An 18,684-nucleotide genomic window follows, 5' to 3' on the forward strand; every position below is an offset into this window, starting at 1 on the left:
GATTGATTGACAGCCTCAGCCCCAACTGTAACCACCTTAGTCAGTATGGCGCAGGCTGGAAATCTGATCAATGTGGCTTTTCTTGTGTGAACCTGAAGAGGTAAAATGCTGCTAAGGGTCTCAGTCAACAGCGGAAGCCTTGCTGTGTTTAAATAGAGATGAAGCAGATTCTGTGATTATAGACAAAGTGACATTAATTTAATAAATAATATAAAAATAGCAAACTTTAGCCTGCACTGATGTTTATTTATAATCTCATAGGTTCCTGTTGAATAAAGTGTCAATTGAAACAATGACTCTTAAATAAAAGGAAAGACGGCGACTTTCACAATATGGTAAGCAAATTGTCTTCGGTACCTGTGGGCAGAACTGAGTCAAATTTTCAAATGAATCACAGTGAAATGCACTACAGTGTCACTTCAACCCTACTTCAAGCCATTTTTCATTTGGTCTTATTTTCTGGAACAATATAAAGAGTGAACATTCTCCCAACTAAATCCAAAACCTGATCATTGAGAAAGAACGTACCATCAATCCCACAATTACTCCAGTAGAGCTGTGCAGAGTGAATGCAGTGTGGAAGGGTCAGTGGATTTCATAGTTCAGGATATGCAATAAAGGGTAAATTATGATTCACAACAAACAGCTAGTATTATTATAAATAATAACAAATAAAGTGCAATTACAAAATAAAAGTTGAGGGTCAGTATCCAAAAAATAATTTTTAAAAAGAATGTATGACTTATTTTATGCATTCTGCTGTTCCCAATAAATGCTGGACGGCAGCGGAAATATACATCCTGCTAAGCGTGAATAAAGGTGAAAAAACCATGCAGTGCCTTTAAAATCATTCAGAACTCAAAACTGGACCTGATTTAGGTTTGCTGAAATAATATGGAGCGTGTCTAACAGAAAAGAGGATGTAGACATCAGAAGGGTTCAGTTCTAGATGTCATCTTCCTCTTAACAAACAAATTTCCTCTTAACACTGAAAAAAGCCCAAGACGCAAGAAGAGATACAGAAAAAGAAGGTGTGAATTAATGACACACAGGCAGGCAGTGACAAGTGTGTACATGCATGCTTAGGTATTGCTACAGAGGGAAAACTGTGGACATTATCGTTTTCTCGACCCTCTGTTATTAATGAACTACTGTACTGACATAACTTGAAGCTAAAAAATCTTTCGGTATAACCCTCAATCAGATATTGGTAAGTGAATGTCAAAATTTTTGATGATTGTGTTTAAAAGAAGCTCTTCAAGCACCTTTGTGATTTATGTGGTGAATCTGTTTGCAGTAGCACACAGTCAAAACATTGAATGCCAAAGACAGTAATGCAGATGACTTACGATCTCAGAGAATTCATTATTTGTTCATGGGTCAGAACATCGAGGTTTTTGATTCCACTGTTTACAGTGAAAGTGTTCACAAAGCAAATTTTACTGATTTAATTATTGATTTTTGGTCCTTGCATCTACACTCTGGTCTATGACAGTAATACATTGCCCATACCTCGCTCCATAAAAAGTGCCACCATTTTGCACTGCACATGCAGTCCTTTTAGAGTTTAGGACGTTTTGACCATTTTTGATGTCTACTTTTTTTAAAAGATTTTTTTTAGATACGAAGATATTCCGATTTATTCCCTCTATAATCAACTCCATAATCAGATAACCAACCTCCCAAAACCACCTGGTTTTGAGAGCTACATTTATTAGAAAATATACGTTTAATATCAGGTTATCAATTACTTATAGTAGGTGCAGGCCTTCTAATTATGCATCTTGCTAAGGAAGATATATCTATCTATCCATCCATCCATCCACATGATTTATTAGTCCACCGTTTCTACACCAGTTTGGGCTACTTCTACAAGCTCTAGCCCTACCTCGTGATACCCGCCAATCTCAGTGAAAAAGATACTGCTACTAAACTGGCCTTACTGTGAGTAGCCTATTATTATTTAAATTAATGATAAACTAAAAAAAAGGAACCTTGGTTTTGCGAAATCAAGTCGAGTACTGTGAAATCTGTGATGTGTTTCAATGCTGTGCAACGTTTTTCCTGGTACGATGTCGGCACGCTTCCTCGTGTGAACTGCACGTGAAGGTGGGGTTAAGATACCGGTAGTTCCCAATTATTCCTCATGCTGTTATGTGTAACTACTGCTGCTACTGTTTCTTCTTTAAGCTACAATAGTTTTAAACGAATGCATTTTTGTCTACAAGTAAGACTCTTAAGGAAAGCATTTGAAAGTGGCGGGTGTTGAACTGGAGAATCACCGCTCAGAACTACTGGGACGCTTTGATTGATCATGTCTAGTTACACCAAGCTTGGACAGTATTTCCCTACATTGTGCAGAAAGCTTGATGGTGGTGATGAGAGAAACAAACTCCCGATAGTTGTAGGGAGTGTACTGATACTTTGTGTTCTACCTGGGTTATTTGTAAAGTGACCTTGGTTATGTTGAAAGGCGCTATATGAGTTTCAGTCTCCGGACGTGTGCGAAATTCCGAGTTTATGTTTATGGAGTATAAAGATCAAAGTGGCGCCTCGTAATTGTAATTATTCTGAGATGATGGTTTTGTATATTCTATCAGGTGAGGGAGGTGGTTTTTCTGTCCATTTTAGTACAAGGTTTGGTACACGAGCAATTGTTTTCACTGGAAACAGGATACGGTGTAGAAATATTGCATCTGCATATACAGACTGCATGCTTATTTGTGATTTTATATTGCTGTATAATCCGAGTGGCATATTTATTACATTTATAAAAACGAAGCAAGAAATGCCTTGCCTTTATGGGAAGCATGACCCATCTGTAATAGAGTAAAACTGGCAGTATGGTGTGCATACCTTGTCCATGTTTGTGATGGATTTTGGCCTCCAGCTAGTGGTGGTGTTGGTGGGGGCTTGTTGATGTCAGCACCATGGTCACCATGGTGACTCGCTTTAAATCATACAATCACACACATTTGAGAGAATCTTGCAGCTGGTTAAAATTTGTTGCACAGCCCTGCAATGGCTGACATTAAAGGGATTGCAGAGTAGCAAGACGTTGTCAAAAGAAGAATGGTGAGATAGAGGGAGAGACAGCTGTCTCTGAGAAAGAGAGAGAGAGAGTCATTCAAACTATCAGATCCTCTCCACGTGTGTATAGCGTCAGTCACACTATATTGTAAAAGTTCAGAAAGTGGAAAAAAAAAGAGAACTTGCCTGTAACATTCAATTAAAGGATTTCTGTAATCTGGATTATCTAAGCGATATCTAATCCAGAGCCATGCAGTTGGAACTTGACATATGTGCGAACTCTTCTTTCCACCTGGCACGGTGGGCTCGTATGGCTGTTGTGTGACGAAGGGGCCGTAACCGAGCCCAGAGCCGTGCGTCACGCCGTGTCTCCGTCCACGGGACCCGCCTGTCTGCTGCCCAGCAACCGCAACTGCTACCCAGTGCCCCTCCCTCCCTCCTCACATAAATCACCTCCCAGCTCTCCGTCCAGTGTTACCATGCGCGTTTGTGAAAGCAGATGCTGGACTGAGCAGGTACAGATGGTAGCTAAATCTAATATGTTTAGGCCAGATGACAAAAGAAAAGACCATGGTGTTGTTGTTTACCTATCCTTTTCCGAAGGATAAGGACTGTTGTGAAACATGCCTAGCCAGTGGTTCATTACTTATGAGTCATTACCAAAGATGCTTGTGTAAGTGGACGCCTGAGTTTTACTGGACTTTTAAAATGGGGCAGCTATGAAATCCTCCCCACTGCCTGCCCGATCCTCCCTGGTTTAAAAAGCTTGTGGTCATTGGGATTTCTGTGTCGGGTTAAATTACCCCACGTTGCACACTGTATTCTGGAAAGCGAGTGCACGTGGCGGTGGTGGCGGTCAGACGTGTGGCTTCCAGCCGCTCATCTGGCCTCCCACTGTAGCTGTGGTGATTCGCGTCGTTGCCTGAAGCAGAAGACCAGACCGGATCACTTCCTGTGTCGGTGCTCATTTCTCGTGTGTAGGAGTGCCCTACATACAAACTCCCATCTTTCATGTTGTCTCTGTCAGAGATGAGCTACAAACCCAGGAAGCTGAAAAGTCAGTTGACCTCAGCGTTGTGGGACCACCGGAAGGACGTGTGGTGGAAACGGTCCTCCTCCGGGGTACAGAAATAGGGCTCAGCCAAACGTGTCGGGCTGCTGCAGGAGCACCAGCGCCACATCCGTTAGACAGGCCCGCTTAAGTGCGTCACGCGGCCAGCTCTGGAGCATATTTTCGTCATTGCATGCGCATAACCCAAATTGCTACAGATTTGCTTTCAGTGCCGTTATCGGACAGAAAGGTAAGGACACGCTGGACGGAGGTGCAGAGGGATGCGTGTTCCTCAGCAACATCAGGAAAGAAACAATTAGAGACATTTCTCGAATTCTTTACCATTCATAAATACAAAAGATGGTTTAGTGAAGGTTGAAGAATTTTATGGGGGATACATTATTATTTTTTGCGTGTGGCCATTTCAGCCCCTATCCCACAGGTGTGCAGTTTATACATATCGAAGTGCTCTGATGCACAAGACTCGGCTGAGGGGAATCCGGAGAAGGGAGTGGTGGAACTATGTTAGGAGAGGTGCTGCTCATTCCCAAATCTATTAATTATGTTGATTTCGGTCTGAATTCCCTGCTGGGCCTACTCAGAAGTTTGAATAGCACATTGTTTGTGTCTGTTTCTGTCTTTCACTTTTACAGACACACACGTCCCCATTCAGAGGCACACACATGCTCCATAATGACTTTAGCCTATTAGAAGAGCTAAAGTAAGCGATTCCATGGGGAGGTTAAATTAAGAGAGGGGAAGCAAGTGGAACTTTTCCACTCTCTCATTCTGAGCATTAACTGGCCTCCTGGCCAGAAAAAAAATGTATGGACACAAACTAAGATTATTAGTACACTCAGTACTTGTTTTTAAATGCAACACTTAAAAAAAATGTTTTTCTTCCTGAATTTGTTTGTTTGCCTCTCCAGTATACCAGTCCAGTATATAGTCTAGTTAAGATGTTTACACATAGTAAGAAATATGGCAAACAAAAGTAGTCTCATGCCTTATGTTGTGCCTCCAGAGGTGCTGTGGGGCCTGAATCAAACGACAGTAGTTTTTCTAACATTATTTGTACTAGACAATACAAGATGTGGTAATATCTAACCCAGCTTCATTGTATAAGTGTAGTGCAGGACATTCAGTATGTGTGTAAAGAGACGCTGTAGTGGTTTCTTTTCAGAAAGGCGATATGTGGAATCTCTGGAAATGCGTAGACTTTGTAGAATAGTTGAGAGGAGTGAGGGAAAGCAGAGACCTTTTCAGATATGTTGAGCAATAGTGCAAGTCTGAGTGACACACTGCCGCTCACCTTAGTGGGTAAAAACATGACATTGCTTGCAGGTATTTCTCCCCACAGAGACAGACTAAGGGGTAAACATGCAACTGATATCTGACTGTGTTATGGAATCCTGTATTACCTGCTAGACCAGAGGAAACGGGGGATTAGGGGGTTGTGGGAAGGTCAGGAGAATTTTCATGGTCTGTTTAAGTGAAGTTTAAGAGAGATAGTGAAAGCAGATGATGACCTTCCTTGTGAGAAAAGATCGAAACATTCTGTAAAGGTGTAAATGTAAAGCACTGCACTGTGGCATGAGCACAGAGTAGAGCCAGAGTGGAACATCTGCTCAGATAACAGCTCTACTGCACGTGGCAAACTAGCAAAAAGAAGGCAATCGAAAACTAACTGTGAGATAGTGGTAAGTTGAGCAGAAGGCACACACTCGAGGAGACGCACGCACTCGGAGGGCCGCACACACACTCGAGGAGGGCCGCACTCGAGGAGAGGCATGCATTCAAGAAGGCACACTCAAGGAGACACACACACATTCAAGAAGGCACACTCAAGGAGACACACACACATTCAAGAAGGCACACGCACTTAAGGACACACACACATTCAAGAAGGCACACGCACTTAAGGAGACACACACATTCAAGAAGGCACACTCAAGGAGGACCACACACACTCAAGTAGACACACGCAGTGCTAGAAGGAGCCCAATTAAACAAACCAAGACAGTTACATAATTAACACGAACAACATAATTTAAGTAAAGTAACCTTTGCTCTGCTGGGCTAACAGAACTGTTTCTCTGTTTTGCTCTGCCAAAGTTGTCAAAATGCATCTGAGCCCGCAAGGAAACATATGTGTTGCTTCTCTATGTCACCAATTACCAACTGGGGAAAATATGAGGGTGTGTGATGCTTTCATTGTCTAATGAGTCTGAATCTGTCACTTCCCTGCAACTGTGTGAACTTGAGTGTTTATCTGTACAACATATATGGAGGGTTTCTAACTAGTGATATCTATGGGATATATAACACGAAATGCTGACCAGTTTTTCCATAAATAATTCCAATTTTATCTGAAATGTGTATCAATAGTTTGGACCATGTTCCTTACCAGGATTTGATCAAATATATTTGCCTTATAAATCGATTGAATTTGGTCTACAGGCTTTGTGAAATCTGGGCAGTATAATTATTATTATTGCTCTCATCGTTTGTCTTCTTCCACAGGTCAGGACTTGACCTGTTTTTTTTCTTCTTTTCACTAACCTAAATTTGTTATTAGGACAAGTAACTGGACAGTTGCAAGGACTGGTTTGTGAATGACCTGGATTTCAGTACACACAGCTCCTAAAATGGGGCTGAAACAGCTCCAAGATTGTAGTGATCCCCACAATATAATAATAATAATAATAATAATAATAATAATAATAATGAAGCAGAAACATTTTAATTAACAAACATGCTAACTTGATTTGAAAAGTATGTGCGAAGTGAAATGTGAAGTGTGAAAGAGAAAGACTTTGAAAGTCAGGTCATTAAATACAGCTGTGTAAAGTTGCTCATCAGAACAGAATTCTGTGTCATCTTAAAACATCTCATCTGACGTTGGTTGTGAGCTTTGCTCCGTTCTTCTCCCACTCTTGTCTCCGGAAGCAGATCCATTTTACAATCATTTCAAATCATGGTTTGGATCATAGTGGTGTCGTTTGAGTAACTGACTCAAGATAACACCACTAAGATGACCTAAGATAACACCACTATATATTTTAACAATTTAAAAGCAACAGGTAGAGTGAGGAGTGACTGTAATATGCTATCTACAGGTTTTACCGGCTGCTGAAAGTTGAACCGACGTAACCCAGTAAAGCGCTCCCTGTGGATGCCTGAAAAGTAGCACAGAAAGCCAGTCACGGGAGCATTCACTGGAAAGCAAAGCACAAGCAGACGTCATCTTCTGAGCTACGTGGGGGGAAATGCTCATGTTTTCTTTAGGACGTGACAGGAAGCGGTCTTTAGGACACGGTGCCTAAGTGTGCCCTGTTATGTTGGTCCTTGATGTAGATATTCTGACTTTGCGCTGTCCCTGGCCCAGAAATGTCCTTTCATGGTAGTTCCAGACGTCCTATTCCAGTAGCTGCCATTATCGTAGCTCGGCCCACATCACTGAAGAGCTTTACCTTTGGCAGCTGACGTCATGCTTCGTTACAGGCTTCATTACGAAGCAGCGCTGGCCGATGAACTTGACTGGCACCGTGGAAAGTCCCAACGTGCCCGGCGCAGCCACTCTAATAGAGGCTCACGCCCGTTGGCGATCAGCAGCGGTGATTGCGGGAGAGGCCCTCAAACCCAAAACAACATTCCTCTGCTGGCGGTGCAGTGCGATGGCACAGATTAGCGTCCTGCCCGTCTGCCTCCCTCTCGTGCCTACGTGCGGCTCGGCCAGTGATGCCCCACGCCGGTCGGCCACGAGCCCTCACACACGTTCACATGCCCTCATCAGCTGCCTTCCTGACCGCTCCTGGACCAAATGGAGTTGAGTCAGACAATGAGTTTAAAGACAATTACGACTTGCTTTCTTGATGTCACTGGAAGATTTAGATATGCCAAGAATGATTTTCTGAAAAGGTTTGAGGTCAGAAGTATGTTGCTATGCTTTTGCAGTCAGAAACGTTTTTTTTTTTTTTGGTCTTTGTGTAGTCTTACTACTTTGTGAAGTAACAGTTTTATTCTTTATTCTATCCAAGACATTCTTTGTTTATTGAAACACACACTCACTCACTCACACACACACACACACACACACACACACATATATTATATATATATATATAAACAAAAAAGAAACGAAAGTATAAAATATTTCAACAGAAAAAAATATATATATTTCAGAATAAAATAAAAAGTATAATTTATTTTATTTGGCTTCAGTGGGATAAGAGCTGCGTGTCAGTACTCATCTCTTGGTCGGTTCTGCTGGTGTAAACCCCAGCTGAAGGGTGAACATGGGGGATGTGTGCAGATCTGCTGCTAATCCCTTATAGGGGCTTCTTCCCTTCTTTCAGCACTGTGATGTGATCACACATTTAAAAGTCCCCAGATAATCAGCCGTTCAGCCCACGGTTCCTGCCGGACAGATGCACACCAAGCCCAAGGCCTGGTCCCTGGGGTCCTGTACACCACACACACACTGCTGCACATAAAAGGTCTGGCCACTCGGTGCTTGTCTGCCATCTGTCGGCTACAGAAGTCACGTTTGCCAAGAGCGTAGACCTGAAAGCGCAGGAGAAATGAGGTTCAAAGAGAACCTACAGAGAAAGATAAATAACTAAACAGCGAGGGGGAGAGGAGACTGGAGATGAGGACCTGTTCCCCCTCTCCCTTTCTCCTCTGATTTGTCACTCACCCCACCTCCCCAGAAAAATATATTATATTCATATTTGAGGTGTTGCATCTGAACAGATGACATTCAGTGTAGCTAATTACAGTAGAAATACAGACAGGGCCTCCACATCCCTGGGGAGCAAAATATCATATTTCCCTGCAATATACACACAAATGTTGAATGATTTTCTATGATTGATTGCTATCTTTACCAGGTCGGCCTAATTTATTTTAAAACATTGGGCTAGTGATATATGCTATTATATCAGACATACAGCTGGGAGTCTACACTGAATGTGAAAAAACAATCAGTGGATGTTCCTGAAAATGTTTCATTCAATTTAAAACTGCCATGTTTGTTTCTTAATCTTAAAGATTTAGCAAGTCATAATCAGCTTTCAGAATTGTAGACAAATTAGTCATTTTTATTAATAAATAAATGAGGAATTGCACAATGAGGAATTGAATTATCAGTAACAATATTTGGAATTATATTTTGCAATAGTAACTGGTTCCAATAGTAACAGCTTGATCATCTGAACATGGGGCAAACTGAGTTGCAGGACACTTATTGGGTTACAACACCTTTTGTTATCTGAGTTAGCTCTACAGCTAACAATCAATCATGACACACAAGCTGATCCTGTGTTCTATGCAGTAGGCTTGTCCCTGTCTCATAATGTCTCAAATCATGTCTTATATCCCTAAATTATATGTTCACTACTTTCTGAATTATTGTACCATCATCCTTTTGGTGTGTATCTAAAACCAGTTTGAAGAGCTTTTATTTGAGCTTTTCCAGCCAGATGAGCAGACATTTGAGCAGTCTTCCTGTCCAATCAGGAGAGGTTTGTAGGCCCTCACACACTGCAAGTTGTATGGCTGCAACTGTTAAATTCATATAACATAACAGTTGCTTATGTGTAATGTTGTTTTATCAATGGCATATTACAAATTAAAAATGTATATTGCAGTATTACTATTATTTTTTTATGGAAGCCCATTCCCACCACCTAAAATAAAAAAAAAAAAACAGCACATATATATATTTTTCTCATTATTAAGTAAATTGATATCTCATTATTTCGAGATACTAAGTCATTATTTTGAGATACTAAGTCATTATTTCGAGATAGTATCTCGAAATAACGACTTAGTATCTCGAAATAATGAGATAGCAATTTACTTAATAATGAGAAAAAAATATATATGTGCTGCTTTTTTTTTTATTTTAGGTGGCGGGAATGGGCTTCCATAATTTTGCTATAGGCTACTGTAAGATCTAAAAATCTATACTGGGTTGATAAATGCTTTGTAAATTTATCCATGTGACTTGCAAATATTGCATGCAGATATACCCCAACATATTTAAGAGTATTAAAGTATTAAATATTTATTTATATATTTATCTTGAAAAAGATTAAAGCGAAACCAAGCAACTAATAATTGATGGTGTATTTGTTCATTTATCCACAAGGGGGCAGTGTTGATAGCACTGTAATATAGCTGAGCGGTATCAGTTTTTGCGGTGCTATGACGCTGACCCGTAATGGATCCTGAACAAAGGCATTTTATTATAAGGGTCGGAAATAAGGAAATAAAGAAGGTTGAAAGAAAAGAGAGAATGCAGATGGGCCCAAAATAGGAAGTGATAGGGTGGCTGGGTACTCATCATCTGTATGTTGTGTTTTCTGGACCAGTGTCCCTGCAATTGCATGTTACTATTCTCTCTGTTTTCAGGTCAGTTAATATATAGTTTTTCTAAGACTTTGAACAGAGTGCAGGGCAGGCTGCTTTGGGACCAGGGCTGAAACACCCCACAGCATGTAAGAGAGAAACAGGGTACCAATACAGAATAAGAGACACACTGCCACTGCTTCTGACTAGTCTGTATTCCTGTATATCTGAGTGGTTTTTCTAACATGGTCTAGTGCAGGCAGGTAATCCTGGAAAATAATAATGAGATCATTATTGACAGTTTCTGTTCAAAATATACTGCTGGTTAGGATAAAGTGCTGCAGCCGTGTGTGTGTCTGCGTGTGTGTGTGTGTGTGTGTGTGTGCGCGTCTGCATTTGTTAGTGCATCTCCTCCACTGCACCCTAAATTTCTTCATCCTTCCATCTCTTTTTTTTTATCCACCATCCACTTGTGGGCACACAGTCCTCAAAAATATATATTTGCTGATGAAGGAATATAGAAATCCTTCATGGGTTTGGGTTTGTACTGAATTTAAACAGAAGATGGCAGTATTGTACTAGAATCTCTCATCTTCTGTGCTACCTGTCCTCTGCGTGTGTGTGTGTGTGTGTGTGTGTGTGTGGTTATAGATATGCATCTGTGCATGTGTGTATTTGTGTTTAGGGGTGTGTGATGTGTGGTTGTGGATGAGTGGCTGCTGGTCTCAGCCCCGCCTGTGCAGTTCATGGAATTGTGGTCTAATGTGGTGAAGCAGTGAATGTGTGTGTTTCCTACCCATCCTAATCTGAGCTAATCTCCACATATCTGCCTTTAATTCATCACTTCTCCTATTCTCTGAAGGCATCGCTCAGCTCATACAGACAGGCTGGCATTGATGGTTGCTTATTTATCCAGTGCTGTTTACTCATTTTTACAGCATATGAAGCATTTGCTTGCTTAAAAATCATTTTCAAAAAATTCAATCTTGTGAACTGCATAATTGTGAATATTCCTCACTATGCAGAGTACTTAAAATGGCTGTCAGAACAAGATACCATCTCGACAGCAGGTTGTATTGTATTGTAGGAAAAACTCGACACACATTTTTCCTTCCACTCCCTGTGTAAGTACTAGGACACTAACCTCCCTCGCCATCTCTCGCTGAATACACACAAACATCACACACATCCTTCACCAAGCCTCAAATGCACCAGATATGACCAAACACTGGGATGAGTGAAGCAGATACAGGTTAGGGAGGGGAATCCGAGTGGGGGAGGGGAGACAACGGCGCATGCAGCATCTGGTATCCCGGAGTGGGTGGGGGAGGTGTGGCCACGCCAGCCGGGGGGGAGGGGGGTGGGTCTAGGGGCGGGGCTGATATCCCTCTCTCCTTTGCTGTGACTACTGAGCATGCATAATTAAGCACATGTTCAAGCAGGCTCGTACCTCACTGGAAAAAATAAAGCATTACAGCTGGGGAACGACATCGAGACAGAGGGCGCTAGAGGGAGAGAGGGAGGGAGGGAGGGAGGGAGGGAGGGAGGGAGAAGTGACATGCTCACATGGACCAGAGCATGACTGCTGAACAGGAGGACCAGTAGGTGAACAGCACTTCCTGGCTTCAGCTGGGCCTGACACTGAACGGAGAGAAGAAGACAACAGGAAGTGGAAGAGATAGCAGGTCCTTCAGCTGTATGAGCCAGACCTCGGCACACACTCGCTATCTAACACCAGGACACGTCTCTGTTCATGTTTCCTGTGGCTTGCCTGTGAATGGAATTGGTTGCCTAACAGCTACATCAATATCAGACAAACAGAATATCTTATGTACAGACAAGCAAACCTGTGATTAATTTAGGACCCTTTAAGACCACTTCAGTAAAGGCTAATAAATAAAAAATAATTTTAAAAAATCTATCTAAATATTTTTTTTAAATACCTACATACCACCATGTTCATAATTTATCTAGCTTGGCTTGGACACTTTCCACAGTAAAATAAACACCTGAGTCAAAGTCTTGCTGATAGGTTTTAGAGGCTGGTTGGAGTCAGTCTGGGAGTCAGTCAGTCACCACCTACACCACCTACACCACCACCACACCCTACATTGTTGTCGTCTTGGTTAGTCTTTTGGATGGGATCCGCTTCCTCATGTACAATTAATCATGTGTTTCTGTCTGTCACTCACACTGGTACACACACACACACACACACACACACACACACACACACTGCTTTTGTCTCTTCCTCACCTTATGTGTTTCTGCACTGGCTTCACTCACGTCAGTGGTTACTGTTTCCAATGTGATGTCAGATTAATTGATTATTATTCAGAAAGAAAGAGAGAGACAGATGGAGAGAGAGATAGAGTGGGAGGGACGGAGGGAGGAGAGACAGATATGAAAGAGAAAGGGAGGGACACTGTAAAAACTAGTGGTAGAGCTTGATCCAGAGAGAAAGAGGGAAAACTAAGGGAGAAAGACACTCTTACAGCGGAGCGGGAGGAGTGTGTCCTGACCGGCCCCTGTGAGCAGCAGTGGCTGCATGGACACACGTCTTCTCCTGCCTGCCTTTATGCACCAGCACACTGGACATTAGTTCTCTTCTCTTCTGGCAGGAGCTGTATGCTGCACTATAACGAGGTATAGTTAAAATGTGTGTGTGTGTGTGTGTGTGTGTGTGTGTGTGTGTGTGTGTTTATGTACATGCGTATATTCCCAGGGAGAAGCTGTGGTGTGCCATGTGACCTGCAGCAAGGGCTCTGGGATTGGCTGAGCTGGGCTTTGACATCAACAAGCCTCCCTTCCTCCCTCTCCAGTTCCCGCCCTCTTTAGCTCCCTCCCTCCCTCCCTCCCTCCCTCCTCTCTCTCTCTCTCTCTCTCTCTTCCCCTTCTCTCTCCCTGGTTTTGCTTTTTTCTCCCTCCTCCCTCCGAGCATCCTCTGAAAGCCGCAGTGACCAGCAGCATCCATGGCCTAAGCACGCTCGAGCGAACATTAGGCAGGCGCCCCGTAGCAGAGCCAGCGGGCGCGTGTGACGGGCGCGTGTGACTGGGCGCGTGTGACGGGCGCGTGTGACGGGGCTGCGTCGGCTAACCAGGGGCTTCTCCCCCTCCTGTTCTCCTTCTAGGCTCCTCAGGGACAGAGGAATGCAAATCTGCAATCATGATGGAAGGTAAGGATTGAGTGTCTCTCTCTCTCTGTCTCTGCTGTGCGTCTTTATTTCCGTCCTCATCTCGCCCATCTCAGCCGACCTGCGCCGGCCTGAGTGTGAGTGGCGGCTGTAAATACCATAAGCTGACCCGCTATTTCGAGTGGCTTGGCATTCTGGTGACTTGCACATCTCATTCTCAGTAAAGAGCAGAGGCTCTAGGCTATCTTAGGCATGGGCACGCATGTAGGCGCACACGCACACACACGCACACTCACGCACACAATGGCAAAAATCATTGCTGGGTTTTTTTGCCCTCACTGTTCTTTCTTCCCCACACTTTGGCTCGATGTGGTATACGGGATTATGTGGATTTTACAGTTACAGCTTATGTGTTCAGCTGGGTAGGTCATTCTCTTTGTATAGGGAGTTTAGTTCAGTCTCTCTCCCTCCCTCTCTCTCTCTCTCTCTCTCTGATTCTCATACACAAGCACGCACGTCATACAAGCATACACACATACACACGTCATAAAAACAGTCTTTCTGTAATTGTATGCTTGGACATGGTAATTTTTTTTCTAAGAGAAGGTGGGTTCGTGTGTGTGTGTGTGTGTGTGCATGCGCGTGTAAGAAGAGATTGCTGTCAGCTGTGCTTTTAGGAGAGAAATGGAGGCTAGATTGTTCCACATACATGATGGAGGTTTTATGTAATAGTCTGGTGAAATCATACACTTATGATGCTGCATCATATTTAATCAGTATCACATTTCTTGATCTGCTTACCTTTCTTTTTGTTGTTAAGATTTAATCAAGATATTCAGATTTATTATGCATCAATGCACCTTATCATTTTAGTCACAAAATTTGTGAGAAAATTTGTAATATGTCTAACCTTTGGTATCTCATTAGTATTGATACAATAATTTGTAATATAACTTGCCATTATTGTTTCTGTAGTACTGACAGAATAATTTGTAATATGATTAACCTTTAGTATTTCAGTAGTATTGGCATAATAGGTATATGCTTTTTTATTATTATGCAGATGTATGCACTGGTATACTTCTATTACTTTAATGGGCTACTCTATCTCACTGTTTGTGTGTACATACAGTTTCTGTGTAATATAGTTTCTTGAGACTTGTGTGGGCTTTCCATTGGACCAAATTTAAAACAATAATTTGTTTGTTTTTATAAACAAAATTCAGAGTGACTAACATTTTACTTTGATAAAGGATCTTTTTGACATCCTAGATGTCAGTAATACCAAAACATGACACAGCTAGTCTGCTAATGATCAACTACGCTTAAACCCATAATTGTCAGATATATGAGAATTGTGCATGACTTGGTCCCCTGTGCTGTATTAGGTCCAAGCTCTCCGTTCTTTCACCTATAGCTGTGTGTGTTTCACGTGTGTCATACAGTGCGTTTCCTACCATGACTTCAGCATCCTCAACATTTCTATTGGATTCATTCAGTTTTGTCTATTCCGATGTCACATGCAGGTGTGGGTGTGTGTGTGTGTGTGTCATGTGTGCAACTGTGTGTAGGTTTGCATGTGTATGTGTTTGTATCAGCTGAGGTGTTTGGGCCATAAATTACAAAGCTCATCAGTAGTAAACTGCATGTCTGCTAGCATGGCTAGCATGGACCTAGCAGGGTTGGCAGTAATTACATGCAGGTGTAAAATAAAAGGCAAAGATCTGCATTGCCTGGTGCTTTTTAAATGTTTCCGTGACACATAGCTTGATAACTGTGTGTGTGATGTGATGCAGAGCTGTTGTTTCCCAGTAGAACATAGTGGAAAGATGCTTAATGGTCACAGCTTTCTAGGGGAACTGTGGACATGCCATGCAGTCCTGCTGGCATGCTGAATAACACAGATCCTGTGGTCATGGAAACTCCTGCAGGGATCCTGTGGCCACGGTGACTGGTCTGGGATCCTGTGGCCACGGTGACTGGTCTGGGATCCTGTGGCCACGGTGACTGGTCTGGGATCCTGTGGCCACGGTGACTGGTCTGGGATCCTGTGGCCACGGTGACTGGTCTGGGATCCTGTGGCCACGGTGGCTGGTCTGGGATCCTGTGGCCACGGTGGCTGGTCTGGGATCCTGTGGCCACGGTGGCTGGTCTGGGATCCTGTGGCCACGGTGGCTGGTCTGGGATCCTGTGGCCACGGTGGCTGGTCTGGGATCCTGTGGCCATGCTGTTTGCTGCACAAACTTGAATCCCTCACATGCTGCTTAAATGGTTCCAACATGTATTCATATGCCAAAAACGCACATTGCCTTGTACGTCATTTGAAAATCCATATCAAGTTAATAGCTAAATAATACTAATACAAACACTAACACTAACAAATATTATAATACTAATAACACTAATGCTACTATTAATAATAATACCATTATTGCTACTACTATTATTACTACTATTATAACTACTACTAATAATAGTCATCATCCCATCATCAGAGCAGCACGGATGCACAGTGGGTAGCACTGCTGCCTCAGGGCTTCTGGGTGTGTGTGTGTGTGTGTGTGTGTGTGTGTGTGTGTGTGTGTGTGTGTGTTCTCCCTGGGCCTGTTTCCACAGGGTCCACCAGGCCCCTCCCACATTCCAAAGGCATGTATATTAGGTCAATTTGTGCCTCTAAATTGTGTGTGTGTGTGTGTGTGTGTGTGTGTGTGTGTGTGTGTGTGTGTGTGTGTGTGTGTGTGGCCGCGCGTGCGCTGGATTTGCACCTTGTCTGTGTTTGGTACCTGTCTTTGGACCCCTTGTGACCCCGAATTGGAAGTGGTTTAGAAGATTGGTAACGTCCCCCACAGTGAACCTTGGATAACTCCGCCCCCACGTCTGGGCGGATTTGCCAGCGACAAAGCTTTACTGGTGCAGCTTTCCATCCCATCCGGGCCTTTGCAGTCAGTGTCTGGCAGCAGCCCCACTCTGATAATGGAGACTGTGGATCTAGTGTCTGCAAGATGCTCTTCAATGCAGCAGGTGAGATGAGGTCAGGGGCATCATATGGAGGAAGCCGGCTAACAGCAGTACGTTGTGTCCCTTTTGCATCCAGGTCCGTCTCTCAGCCACTTCCTCCTCACTCTCGGTGCTCACTCCCTGAGATGAAGGCCCCCCCCCCCCCCCCCCCCCCCCCCCGCCCCCCCAATCCCTTAGGCCCTGGTAGTTGTAGTTGAGAGGGCAGACTGTCGTGATTGTGTCTGCCCCTACTCAGGGATGGATCACTGACCAGGCAGATGAGGCCAGTGTCCAGGGTCCACAGAGGACCTCGGACCGCAAAGGTGCTCGGGCTTCGCAAAACTATGACCCATCCTTGCCCCTGCTTGTGAGCCATCATCTGTACCTTCACAGCGCACCTTCATTCATATGGCAGGCACTTTTATCCAAAGTGACTTACAACGGTAGCCAAAATACTATCCAAATATATCACGGGCTCCCAGGGCTTCGTAACAGGAGGCTCTGTCGGGTCGTTGGTTAGGTGGTGAAGCAGTAGGTCTCCATTATACGCCGCGTGGCCGTACTCTCGCCCCCTGCCACCTTCTCCACCTTCTCACAGTTCCTCTGTTGTTCCGGTGGAGTCTCCTGCCTCGCCCTGCTCTGTCTTTCGCTCGCATCTGACGTTTTGATTCCCTTCGTTCTTTGCTTGCTGCCGGGCTGAATCGGAGCAGGACTCACCAGGGTAGTGTTGCGCAAAGAAGGCAAGAAGAGATTTGAGAGATTTGAAGCTCATTGATGATTGTCATTTTTATTAGTATGGGACATCAGAGGAGCCAACAACTGGCAGGAATGGAGAAGCCATCTACTTCAGCTTTTCAACTTCTTTGGTTCCTGATCCACCAGAACCTGGATATTTTTTAATTCAAATGTAACAACGGTGTAGTTTCAGATTTTTGCCTTGCATATGGACCCTATTTATATGACATTGTGGCATATTTTTGGAGAACTAGTAGTTCTCCATTCAATTTGTGATACACTACACAAAACAATGGCATTTCCAAGACTGTATCCTCCTCTTTAGTCAAAAGGTGTGTTGAATTTATGCCAGTACTCCCAACACCTGTGATAAAACTGGATTTGAAGACCAATAACATGTTTCCACATGTGACTGTCATAACTAATATTTTCTTGTTTCCTAGCAATATTAACAAAATATCTACATATGAAATAAGCAAACATTTGAATAGCCCATATGGCATGAAGCATCGTGACCATTTTCTTAACTGCCTCTTTGGAGTGTTTGCTTTCTCTGTTTTCATTCATACGATAGGCCATTCTCACTAAGCCTGCTGGTACATATTTTTGGCTGTAATGGCTGTGGCCTTGGTAAGGTCTGGATGGGAGAAGGCTGTGAACCTAAATAGCTGCGGAGCCCAGGGGGGCTCGCTGGAAATAGTGTCTGTGGTAGATAGTGTTTCCTGTGTTACTGTCCGAGACGTGTTCCCCACCCAGCTCCGCCCTCGAGCCTGTGGTGAGTCGATCGCTCATCTGCGGGAAAGTCAAATTAGCATGGGGAAAGAAAATGAAGAAAATCCTGCCTACGGTAGTTGTAAATGGGGAGTGAGGCTGCTGCACCTGAGTCCAGATCCAGATTAAATATTACATCCCAGGTTTTCCATGGCTCCCTTTGCCTCATCATGTGGGTCAAATCTAGATATGTGTAAGAGGTTATTGTTCATATGCTGTGGCTGTAATAAATGGTTTTTGAAACAGGATAGGAATATTGCTTTATCTGAAATCATTTATTCACTCTGCACCGGCATGATTCAAATATCTAACTAGTTTCTTAGATTAGTAATTGTAGAGCGGTCAATCTCTGTCCCCAAGGGGAGAGACCGGCATCATCCAGATATGCCCTGTGCATAGTCCAGATGATACCTGGCACATTCGCATGGCACATGTTTGCTGAAGGAAGATGCATCATGGTTGATGTAATACCATCATTTCTAGAAGGTGTGTGTCGTCAGGGGAACAGTAGGCACTGTGTAGCTTGTGTTGTGTAGCTGTGAGACTGGCTCCAGAACGGAGGGACAGTGGCTGGAATAAGATCAGAAGTTGTCAGTGGTCTTTCTCAAAAGG

At 43.4% G+C, this 18,684-nt stretch overlaps 1 protein-coding gene across 13 annotated transcripts in view; it reads left to right on the forward strand.

Annotated features, from left to right (window-relative positions):
• The first annotated feature begins 1,052 nt into the window (after window positions 1-1,052).
• The window catches only part of sgip1a (SH3GL interacting endocytic adaptor 1a), a 51,119-nt gene continuing 33,487 nt past the window's right edge, over window positions 1,053-18,684 (forward strand). For 5 of the 13 annotated variants that reach the window (XM_077014958.1, XM_077014964.1, XM_077014963.1 and 2 more), the window contains exons 1-2: window positions 1,060-1,210; window positions 13,161-13,611. In XM_077014958.1, coding sequence (XP_076871073.1) covers window positions 13,602-13,611 — 10 coding nt within the window. In that variant the 5' untranslated portion in view covers window positions 1,060-1,210; window positions 13,161-13,601. Of the gene's footprint in view, window positions 1,211-1,888; window positions 1,945-12,897; window positions 13,082-13,160; window positions 13,612-18,684 lie in introns of those variants that run through there. The other 8 variants (XM_077014967.1, XM_077014965.1, XM_077014969.1 and 5 more) reach the window with 7 other exon arrangements.

The sequence above is a fragment of the Brachyhypopomus gauderio genome, chromosome 8, assembly GCF_052324685.1.
Source record: "Brachyhypopomus gauderio isolate BG-103 chromosome 8, BGAUD_0.2, whole genome shotgun sequence".
NCBI classification, from domain to species: Eukaryota; Metazoa; Chordata; class Actinopteri; order Gymnotiformes; family Hypopomidae; genus Brachyhypopomus; species Brachyhypopomus gauderio.